Source organism: Penaeus japonicus, unplaced genomic scaffold (genome assembly GCF_977035675.1).
Source record: "Penaeus japonicus unplaced genomic scaffold, GWHDUDI00000001_assembly GWHDUDI00000001, whole genome shotgun sequence".
NCBI classification, from domain to species: Eukaryota; Metazoa; Arthropoda; class Malacostraca; order Decapoda; family Penaeidae; genus Penaeus; species Penaeus japonicus.
The window spans coordinates 6,799,774-6,812,010 of NW_028234403.1; the positions used below are offsets into that span (position 1 = coordinate 6,799,774).

The window sequence follows — 12,237 nt, forward strand, 5'->3', positions numbered from 1 at the left end:
AATACTGTCTCAGAATATTTACAATATGAACCCAATGAAGACAAGGATAAAATTGCTTGACAGGGAGCCTGGTCTTACACAACTTTTCCTGTTCGCTTTCATCCATTTGTTATAATATTGGAGCCATATTGGTGTTTATCATCTTTTGTTTTACTGTCTTGTGAGACCTATGTGAGCCATCTAACAATGCTTAACAATGTTTTAGTGGACTAAAATTGAAGTATAGGGTCCATACCAGCTCACTGTTTTCTTTAGAATCCGTGTGATAGAAGTATTAGTTTTATGAAAGGACAGAAAGCAACTTTATCTTCTCTTAATTTTCTACTTTTATAAACAAATGTAAAAAAAAAAAAAAAAAAAAAAATCCCTACTGATCATAAATGAACAGATGGGTAAGGAGACCTGTACTAATGCTGTGAGTGTCACATCACAAAGCAGCCATACTTGCACAAGGGCAAATTGCAGACAATACACATGATTTGCATTAACTCCTTCATCTCATCCCTCTCTGAAGATTGTGCTTTATAGTGACCATGGATAGGCACCCTTCGTGGTTTTCTTTGCAGCTGGTGCTAGGAGCAAGTAGTATCATCTATGTTTGGGATTTAAATGATACTTATTTTGGTAAATATTATTGCAATTATAGTAATTAATATTGCTATTGGAATCATCAGTCATTAAATAGTTCCCACTCATAGTATAATAGGGGAGAGTGGATCACTGTTTCTCTAATATCAAATATACCATGACGACCGTTGGTCATGTGTATATATCATAAGAATAAGCCCGGAATCACAAATGTTATTTGTAGGTGTTAAAAAAATGACATATATAAAAAACACTTTTAATTAACCAGCTAACATAACCTACTGATACAACTTGCTTACAAACAAACATATCTCCAGTGTTCAACACTCATAAAGGTTTAAATCTGAAGGATTCTGAATATTGAGTACATTCCAAACATATCTGAACATATACACAAATTTTGTGAGGAATAATGTCTAAAAATTATATTGACTTTTATATACTAAAACATATGATAATAAACATTTTATTACTGACTGATCTTTGGATAGCACTTACATTAGCTTTGTACAAATAGTTATATTAATACCATCTGAGTTCTATTGAATTTTCCTTAACAACTATGATCACATCAGACAGGACAAATGAGTTAAACAATGTTATTCAAATTTGCTAACCTTGCCAATAAATTTCTTACATAGTTTGTTCAATGTCAATATTTTTTTTTATTCCAGATCAATCCATATTTCTTTCATTATTATCATTATTGTTCCTCTGTAACAATTTATGAATCAACAGTTTCTACATTCATTTGTCTTAAAAAAAAAAAATGCACTACCAACATGTGTCATATCTCACTATAATAATGCTCCTTAAAGAATTTCTTTGTTTAATTCACCTGCACAATGACCTGTGCTCACAATATAACAAATACTTAAAAAAAAACAATAAATCAAAAATAATTAGTTACTCCATAAATTTGTCTTCTACCATGTGCATATTTTAACACAACTAAGGACACCAAAAAACATCTATTCACTTGTGTCTTGAGCAAAACCTTTGGTTCCTTTCACTTAGAAAAAGCTAAAAATGCATGAGTTACTTCTTTATATATAATACATATATACAAAATGTAAATGCAAGTGAATGCTACTTCTGTAAAAGGCACAGAATGCAAGCACTATTTCAAGCATTCCTAATTTCTGGACATCTACAGCTTAATACAAAGAGATTTGGTTCAATATATTTACAATGCTCCCTCTCGTATCTGCCCCCCCACATTATAAACATATCTGAAACAAAAGACATGTATCCACAAACACAAATACACACACATAAATAGTCATTCACTCACTATGGTGGGCTAATAAATTTTGTACATCTAATATTTTCACTGTCATACATGTTCCTTTGTAAACTGTGACTGATATAACATAAATTATGAAGTTCCGATCACTAACTGATGTATTTATACATAATAAGTATAAACAAGTCAAACAAAATTCTAGCAATAAGCATGATTCTCCACACTATTTGATCACCTTACACACATCAACCTCTTTTGGAAATACCATGCAAGAGGAATTATTTAAGGCTACCTCCCCATTACATCTTTATTGTAAAGATAAACAGATATTCAAACTTCACACATGGCAGCCTGCTTTATGTGGGACGGAATATGGCATTAACATTAATGTTGTTTCTTTCAAAGAGACCGAGATGCTTCTCATGATCTTAAACAAATGGGTTTCATATTAAAAAGTCAAAATTCAAGCAGCTTAGCCGTGAATCAAAATTACACTCAGCTGAGCTCTACAACAAGGAGCCATTATAATAAGCTAGTCTGTTGGAGTACAAGATTGAAAGCTTCTTAAAAATATCTGGTCCACCTGTAATTAAATAATCTACAGTGTACAGATGCCAATTATAACCTTGAAGGAATTTATTCCTCAGAGAAGTGCCTAACAATATGAAAAGTCTTTATTGAAAATGTCTCTGGATTCTAGTTTTCCTGCAATCGCTGTAAGAAGCGTACCCACACATATCACTGCCAAATATCAGCATACAAAAATGTTAAGCAATAGCTCATTAGTGTCACAATATGGACCAACAGGAGATAAAATGACACTAGTTAATAAACTAGTAACCACACACCTGGGAAAATCAGGTTCCAGCATAAGGGCAGTTAGTAGAAGTCCAAATGTTTATCTACTCAAAATTAGTTCTCTCTCTCTCTCTGTTTAACTTTGCAAATTATATATTTGTGTATCAAATCATTTCAATTTTTATAAGCTTCAAAGTAAACCAATTTTCTGCTGATGCTGCTAATATATGGTGATTTCTAAACTCCTGTCCTCATACAAAAACCTTGCATACACTTACTGCACCTAATGAACTAATGCCTATAAACTTCCTTGAAGAAAGTTTTAAAAGATATTATGAAGGTATTATGGTCAGTTTAGCAGCCAACTGTAAGCGGAGTCCTGTATCATAACTTCCTCACATAACAGCAACTTTTGTGTTGACAGGCTCCGCTATACCACCCCAGCGAAGCTTGAATGACTTGTGACGCCAGCTGATAACAGGGTTCCAAACGGCGTGCACAAAAATAAAGATAGCGCTTATTTCTCGGAACAACCAGCTGATCACAAATTCGAACTTGCTGAAGGGAGGAGGCCCATTCTGGAAAGAAAAAATAAATCTCTTAAATTGATAATTCAACACAAGCAAAATAGTTGTCTGAATGTCAGAATCATGACAGTGAAACTCTGTCAATATGCAATCTTGTGCTCTATTGCATGCCAAACCTCAAAATTAATGTTAGCACTTAAAGAATTGCAACAGAAAAGAATATAAAAGTGATGACAATAATAATATCAAGGTCTGCTTATTTCCTATTGTATTTGAAATGAATCGCATGGTTAAGCAAAATTTACTTTTTTGAAATCTCGTTATAGTGATATGGGTCAAAGGAAACAACACTACCTCAGAACTTACTTGCACTATATTGAGCATAATCCAGTCAGCAAGGGACCACGTAAGAGTGTGGAACAAAAAGAAGGTGAGGTAGTCTGCATGCAGTAAAACAGCACCCGCCCAAGATGCTATAAGCCCCAGCACCATACATTCACTGACTGGCTCCAGAAGCAAGGTGTGTGGTACCATGGCTATACGTAATTTACACCATCTGCAAATAAAAAAAGAAGAAAAAATGTAATCATATGGAATTACATCTCAAAACATTCACAACTCTGGAGTCCTTAATTAAAATTCTTAAATATATCTCACACCTAACATAATTAACTTATTCTAAAAGACGAAGAATTTCTAAGCTTTTCTGAAAGTAAATAATAAGATAATCATAATCACAATGATAACATGATAATGACAAAGTTATTCATATCATTGACAGCAATGTAGTGAAGTAAAAGAATATTTTCTGTAAGCCTTAACCCTTCCAGGACAGGCCACATCTTATGACACAGAAGCCTGGGCTGGGTATCTTAACCCATTGCAGACAACAAGTTGATGCCATTAGCATTTTTTAGCATATGCAAGGCATGTGAGGTGCCACTGCCAGTTTGGCTGTTTTGCTTAGTGGCACTAGCAGTGAGAAGGAGGATGAGTGTAAACAGTTGTTAATATTTTGTTTTTTCTTTGTTACGATGAAGAAAGTGTTTTGCCAAACTTGAAGACTTCTCCATAACTTAGTGATATTGATGTTACACAGCGTGTACAGTATATATTCCTCCTTTATGAAGACTAAAAGGACTAAACTAAATGAATTACTTGTCTAAACAATGTCATATCTATATCAGTACCTACTATAAGCCTCACAACATGATGAAACAAAAAAGTGGAGATTTTCTATACTCTAAAATAGTTAAATGATCAGGAATAGGGCAAAAAGACAGCAAAGCTAGAGTCTTCCTCATTCCACAAAACCTAGCCAATGGCAGCCCTGCAACTATTGCATAGACCTGTCTGCAGTGGGTACAGCATGTGTGTGATCTATTATTTTCTAGACTTTTATGAGTCTATATATGATATATTAGCAAAGTGATATTATTCAGCATTTGGTATGATAGGGTATCACAACTAAAGGAATAAAAAGCTTGTAATTTTCAACCAAAAAAGAAAAACACAGTACCAAGTGATCCAATCCCAATGAGAGGTTGATCTTCCATGACAGGCATTCTCATTGGGTTGGATCACTTTTGTACAGCATTTTTGTTTGTTAACACATTTGCGCCGGTTGACGTGTTGTCACCTTAGTGTAATATCTCGCTCTCCCCAGGTGACATCCTAGAACGTTAAGATCTCTCCCTTAATATGTATGCTTTACATCGTTATATATGGACATCAGCATCGGGATTCCATTTGTATAGACAGATTTTTATTCACTTGTGAAAATAATGTAAACAAATACAAAAACCTCCAATTATCACCCCGTTCAATGGGGCGGGTGGAAAGCGCTCTGGGAGGCACAGCGCGGCATTACACAGGGAGAAGTCTCCCGCTTAGTCACTGCGCGCTTTTATTATCTAGCAGGCAAGAGCAGCATTACACATATATAAGCCCCATTGTGAATGGGTTAAAATTACAAGATATTTATTCCTTCAGTTGTGATGACCCATTATATTAAATATTAATTAGTATCACTTTGCTAACATATCATATATACTCATATTTCATACCGTAAGTCTGGAAAATAATAGAAAACACACACAATATGTCTCAGAAGCATTAAAGAGTTGTCTAAAAAAAATCATATAAAAAGGATGAAAAATTGCAACTCTATACCTTGTTAATCTTGACAGAAAACCCTTTACTCGGGTTGTTCCAGCATTCTGACATGCTGGCTGCGAAGAGATACGAATGCCCCATCCTCGGTCCTGAATGTACTTAGCAAAGAAGTAGTCCTCAGCTAAGTATACGCCAAAAGCACTAATGCCTGAAGAGGAAATGTCAATGAATTAATCACTTATTGCACATATTAGATTAAACACAAATCAACTTTCGTAATACTTGCTTATCCATACAGGTGATTCTCAGTTCAAAGGGTACAAAACTCACCTCCATCCTCATCCAGGACCTTCTTCCTCATCAGGCAGGACATGCCGGTACAGCAGTTGACTCCAAAGCCAAAAGCGTCCAAGAGTCCAAGGAAAAGGTACATCCTTGCATGACTAGTCCCAAAGTATACCTAAAAAGCAAATGGAACAAGGCTGCTTAATTCCCTTTCATGTGTATCTTTTATATATATATAATGAATACATACATACATACACATGCATTATTTGTGTGTGTGTGTGTGTGTGTGTGTGTGTGTGTGTGTGTGTGTGTGTGTGTGTGTGTGTGTGTGTGTGTGTGTGTGTGTGTGTGTGTGAAATATATAAATTTACTAGGTACTGATATTCCATGACCATATGATTCTAGTTGACAGCTGGGAATCCCTGTCCCTAAATCAAAAGAAACAATTTTTGTGAATATGAGAAAGGAAATAAGAAAAAAAAATGGGAGAACATAGGGATTGGTAAAATGAAAGAAAAAATTACATACATACAAATAAAAAGCTAAAAATGATCATATTCTATATCAATATTAGATTGACTTCATGTTTATATTCAATGTTCTCAGGTTTTGGTATATGTTCCCTCTATAATGAATCTATGAATTTACTCATAATAAATACCAAGAAATAATCTACAACAACCTATAAACAAATATATCCATTATATTCATGAGTAAGCAGATAGGCAGATACATATATAAAAGAAACAAAACTGGGTGAAAAAAAAAGAAACAAGAAACAAAATAGCTAAAAAGAAGCCTTAAAGTATGCAGAAGCCTTATCTTCAACTGCCCTTAAGTAATTAACATGCAAAGTTTATTAAGTTTCTCAAAGACCCTCTTCATTCCAACCCTTTCTTTACCCCCATCCCCCCTCAGACACCACAAGAGGAAATATTACAAAGGAGTTTATGTTAGGAGCCACTTATCATTACAACTGTCACCTGAAATCTACCAGTCACGCCCACTGCTTATCAGACGCTTATCTGGAGTCTATCATCATATGACACCAGGGCTATAAAATCAGATACTCACAATGTTTGTTTGTTTGTTTGTTTATAAATGTGTGTGTAAGTGCATGTGTGTGTAAGTGTGTGTGTGTCAGTGTGTGTGTGTCAGTGTGTGTGTGTCAGTGTGTGTGTGTCAATGTGTGTGTGTGAGTCAGTGTGTGTGTGTAAGTGTATGTGTCAGTGTGTGTCAGTGTGTGTCAGTGTATGTGTGTGTGTCAGTATATGTATGTGTGTGTCAGTGTGTGTGTGTGTGTGTCAGTGTGTGTGTGTGTGTGTCAGTGTGTGTGTGTGTGTGTGTCAGTGTGTGTGTCAGTGTATGTGTGTGTGCCAGTGTATGTGTGTGTGCCAGTGTGTGTGTGCCAGTGTGTGTGTGTGTCAGTGTGTGTGTGTCAGTGTGTGTGTGTCAGTGTGTGCGTGTCAGTGTGTGTGTGTGTGTCAGTGTGTGTGTGTGTCAGTGTGTGTGTGTGCGTCAGTGTGTGTGTGTGCGTCAGTGTGTGTGTGCGTCAGTGTGTGTGTGCGTCAGTGTGTGTGTGTGTGCGTCAGTGTGTGTGTGTGCGTCAGTGTGTATGTGTGTCACTGCGTGTGTGTGTGTCACTGCGTGTGTGTGTGTCACTGTGTATGTGTGTCACTGCGTGTGTGTGTGTCACTGTGTGTGTGTGTCACTGTGTGTGTCAGTGTATGTATGTGTGTGTGTCAGTGTATGTATGTGTGTGTGTCAGTGTATGTATGTGTGTGTGTCAGTGTATGTATGTGTGTGTGTCAGTGTATGTATGTGTGTGTGTCAGTGTATGTATGTGTGTGTGTCAGTGTATGTATGTGTGTGTGTCAGTGTATGTATGTGTGTGTGTCAGTGTATGTATGTGTGTGTGTCAGTGTATGTATGTGTGTGTCAGTGTATGTGTTTCAGTGTGTGTGTGTCCGTGTATGTGTTTCAGTGTGTGTGTGTCAATGTGTGTGTGTCAGTGTGTGTGTGTGTGTCAGTGTGTGTGTGTGTCAGTGTGTGTGTGTGCGTCAGTGTGTGTGTGCGTCAGTGTGTGTGTGCGTCAGTGTGTGTGTGTGTGTAAGTGTATGTGTCAGTGTGTGTGTGTAAGTGTATGTGTCAGTGTGTGTGCGTCAGTGTGTGTGTGTAAGTGTATGTGTCAGTGTGTGTGTGTCAGTGTATGTGTGTGTGTCAGTGTATGTATGTGTGTGTCAGTGAGTGTGTGTGTGTGTCAGTCAGTGTGTGTGTCAGTGTATGTGTCAGCGTGTGTGTGTGTCAGTGTGTGTCAGTGTGTGTCAGTGTGTGTGTGTGTGTGTGTGTGTGTGTGTGTGTGTGTGTGTGTGTGTGTGTGTGTGTGTGTGTGTGTGTGTGTGTGTGTGTGTGTGTGTATGCATGTGTACGGTGTGTATGCATGTATACGGGGTGTGTATGCATGTATACGGGGTGTGTATGCATGTATACGGGGTGTGTATGCATGTATACGGTGTGTGTATGCATGTATACGGTGTGCATTCGCATGTGCATATACTGAGGTATGTTTTCCAACTCGGTAGTTCATACAGAAATGAAAAGAAATGATGCACTGGAATAAACATACCGTTTAAGAACACAAATATAAACTTCAGAAGCCAACTTAATTTCAAAATCTGAATATAACCACATAAGCATAGCTTCAGAAAACTGCTAAGCCCTATGTTCAAGACAGGAATTAATTTTCCGAAGCCCTGTCCTTACAAGTTAACACCTCACGCATTATTTGCGTCCTTTCCTGGTGAACTTCTGCCTTTTGGAAGTATATATTCGAATATTCGAAATGTGGTATGGGGTATTCGAAGTGTTTGCGGCCCCTAGTGCCCGCCTGTGTCAAGCTGCTCTGCCAATACTGGATGTGCAACCCGATCACCTTGCCCGGGGCACTCTGGCCTCTGCCTAGCTACAGCGCGTGGCCCCGACCGATACGTAGTTCAACACAAGCTCCCAAAAAAACACGGGAAAAATATGGTAATACCTAAGAGGAATGCGGGTACTTTTCACAACTCCGATGTATACAAAAGAAACAAGCCATTCCTTTTCTTCTAATAGTTTTATCACTGCTTCCTCATTCGCATTCTGATTTTACTTGAATTTTTTTTATTGATTTTCACGTCTTCCATAACAACTTTTCTCAAAAGAAATATTCTCCGAGGCCCTAATAATTTTTTTAAAAATATTAGGACGGAGAGCTCAAGCTCTATATCTCTCTCCCTCCCTCACTCTCTCACAAAGCTCACCTTTTCTAGTATAGCAGGCCAGCCCTTCCTGTCGCAAGTGAAGGGCATTTGGTGGACGATGCCCACGTCGGGCGTCATGTGGGCCACCATGTCCGTGAGTGTGTCCTCCTTCATGAGGAGGCCCGAGTCCGACACCAGCACCAATTCATGCTTGGCCGCAAGGTAGCCAGGCTGCATGTTGTTGATCTTGGGGTTAACGCCGACTTCCACGCCACCTGCGGATCAACAGCATGTTTGAGATTCGTCGCAGCTGCACCACAGATGTAGTCAATGGCGAACCGTTATGATAAAATCTAAAGCATGTAAAAGAGCACAGGACAATCATATATGTTTGACATGAGAATAAAATAAAACGGATTCAACCCTAGACACAATAGTCCATCAAATGACAATAACAACAACAGGGATGAAAATAATAACCATCATGGTTTCCCTTTAAGCAATATCAAAGTTACAGCCCATGTGAGACCAAAAATAAAATGAAATAGAATAAAGAAGCCAGATTAAAAATAAGGAAGGAATGACAAGAGGTTCCTCACCTGTGAAGTACGAAGCGTCGACATGCGGGTGTTTCTTCATAAGCTGCTGCACGATCATGATGCTTGGATCGCCCTCTTCCTGAATGCAGAAGAGGAGCTCGAACTGGGGACAGACAAGCAGGTAAATATATCAATTACTACTCCCATAATTCCGAAACGATACCCGCAAAGAGGAATTCAAAAGAAAAAGATACATTTATTAAATCGCACTGGGGACAGACGCATCAGCGAGATCTCACAATAGTCAAAAGCCGTCCTGTCCTTTCCTTACGTCAACCACAAACGATGCAAGTTCAAGCCCGGTCTCGACCTGGTCCGTGTCGTCTTCCCATGAACTTGAAGTCGTTGTTGTCCAGCAAGTCGAATCGTATGCCTCAATATATAGTATTCGTGTGTTAATTTACTGACCCATTAAACCCGTTTTTTTTTTCTTGGCAAAGACATGGCTAATAGTGTATCAGCAGTTATTTGTACCCTAACACCCCAGGGTAATTGGTATTTTACGATGCAAATATATTGTTTATCTATAATCCAAATAGCGGACTTGTCATACTTTTCGCTTTCATCCCTTGTAATTCAATAAGAAATTCAGTATTTAAGCTGAATACTACTAGCGGCTGATGAACAGGCTATTCCCGATAAAATTTTGTAGGCTATAATCGCTATGATATCAATAACCCAACAGCAGCACCAACAATAAATTCATAAACTCGTTTGGATAAAAAAAATATATATCATGACTGCAACGGCAGATTAACACAAGGTCAGAAAATGCCGTTTATCACTCGCCTAATTAGTGGCAAGGTGGCTCAAAACAAAAGAATAACCCAAAATCACAAACAGGTCTTTCTTTGCATTCTCACTTGAACTCAGGGATCCTCTTCACTGGCAAAAGGGGCCTCCTTTTCAGTCTTCCATTACCCACATATATCCCTTCTCCCCTACCCTATTCAACCGTCCCTCCACCCGCCCACCTTCCCTAGTCAACCGTCCCCCTCTACCCTCCTTCCCTCCCTAGTCAACCGTCCCTCTACCCTCCCTCCCTCCCTAGTCAACCGTCCCCCTCTGCCCACCCATCTTCCCTATTCAACCGTCCCTCCGCCCGCCAACCCACCGTCCCACCCTACCTCGCGACCTACGACAACGCTATCTGCGCCTTGCCTCATGGATACTAAAGAAGGGTTCCGTTCCGTGCGTGGGAGGTCCTCGTCTTTTACAACTTCGCGACAGCTGCCTCTCATCCCGTCTCTCATGCCGCCGTTGGTAAAGCCACCTTTTCAGCAGTGGAGAAACAGAGAAAAGGGAGGGAAGGCGGAAGGGAGGGAGGGCGGAAGGGAGGGAGGGCGGATGGAAGGGAGGGCGGATGGGAGGGAGAGGGGGGGGCATAGAATAAGACAAAGAGGAAAGGAAAAGAACAAAGAGAAAGTGAAAGGGGGGGGGTAGGAGAAGTGGTGAGAGAAGGGAGAGAGAATGACAAAGAGAGAGTGAGAGTGAGAGATAAAGGGGGCGGGGGATGGGATTGGGAAGGGGAATAAAAAAGGTAGGACGTGAAGAAATGCGAAAGGGAGAGTAAAGAGAAAGGAAGAAAAAGCGACAAGCGCGACGGGAAGAGAGACCATGAGGGACAGAACTGACGAAGGATGCAGTGAAGGAGGAGGAGGAGGAGGAGGCAGGGCAGTGGGGCGGCGCCAAGTAAAAGTGGTGCTCACGAGAGGGCCGAGTGGAAGGCCGGCCGTGGCCACGTGATCACAAAATCCCTCCCTCGCCTACTACCATCGCCAAGGTCATGCCGGGCTACAGCGCCTCTATCCCGTTCCTCCAATCTGGGTCAAGGTTAACATTTCCTACCCGCCTTTCCTTGCCTGCGTGCTTGCGTCATAATACAACCGAAAGTCTCGCCATTGACACCGAAACCGGTTCCTCTGGCGCGGCGGCGTGGTCACGTGACTCACCACCAGGCCCCTACTAGTGGCTCCATGCCTCCTCCTCCCCCTCCCTCCGGCCCGGTTATCAACACTTTCCCTCTTCCCTCTCTTCTCCTTCTTCCTTCCCCCTCCCTCGTTCTTATCCCGGCCTCGCCCTCGCCCTCGCACTGCCATTCCCTCCCGAGAGAAACACGATCTAAATTTAAACTACCTCCCCTAGTTTCCTCCTCGCCCGTCAACGGACACACATCCCGGGCGACGTCATCTGCTCCGGATGACGGGGAGGGGACACGAGCGTTCTCCGGCTGCAAGCTCCCCACAATCTTCATCGCGCCCGCTCGCTCTCGACGCCCGACATGCGAGGAGAAACATCGGGACTTCACGGGTCTGCCGAGTGAGTGGCCGACAGTGAGACGCCGCGTTCCCACAAAAAAAATCAGGGCAACTCCGCATACCTAAGTCCTTTTCCTGTTACTACCTTGCTAGTAGAGGCGGTTGTCGTTTGGCGGCAGCCCCAGTCCCATAGCGACTACGGTAAGAAACTATAATTGGACACACGATCGGGTAAGTGCGACTAGCAACACTCTGCTACGTTGGATGTTGGCAATACGGATCTCCCAACAACAATAGACTTCAACGACCAATATCCATTACCTGCATTTAACGAATTCGCAACCGCAGTAATAACAATCATAGTGTGGACAAATTGACAAAAAAATGCGGAGTCATGATCTCGTTCGCAGGGCAATTCAAGCCACTCCATTCCATCAATCACCATCTACGGCGTAAGAGAGATCCGACAACGAGACTCCAATGTCAATCTACGTTCAGCATCCACACAAAATACGTATCATACATAAACTCGAGGAACAAGTATCTTTCGTGCGACTAAGATTTCCGCCGCGACGCTTT

At 40.7% G+C, this 12,237-nt stretch overlaps 1 protein-coding gene across 2 annotated transcripts in view; it reads right to left on the minus strand.

Annotated features, from left to right (window-relative positions):
- Positions 1–830: 830 nt before the first annotated feature.
- GlcT (ceramide glucosyltransferase) overlaps positions 831–12,237 on the minus strand; it is a 75,815-nt gene continuing 64,408 nt past the window's right edge. For both annotated transcript variants that reach the window (XM_086534330.1, XM_086534280.1), the window contains exons 4-9: positions 9,401–9,503; positions 8,862–9,076; positions 5,605–5,734; positions 5,332–5,482; positions 3,526–3,715; positions 831–3,210 (exon numbers count right to left, since the gene is read on the minus strand). In XM_086534330.1, the coding sequence (XP_086390456.1) occupies positions 3,028–3,210; positions 3,526–3,715; positions 5,332–5,482; positions 5,605–5,734; positions 8,862–9,076; positions 9,401–9,503 (972 nt within the window). In that variant the 3' untranslated portion in view covers positions 831–3,027. The remainder of the gene's footprint in view (positions 3,211–3,525; positions 3,716–5,331; positions 5,483–5,604; positions 5,735–8,861; positions 9,077–9,400; positions 9,504–12,237) is intronic.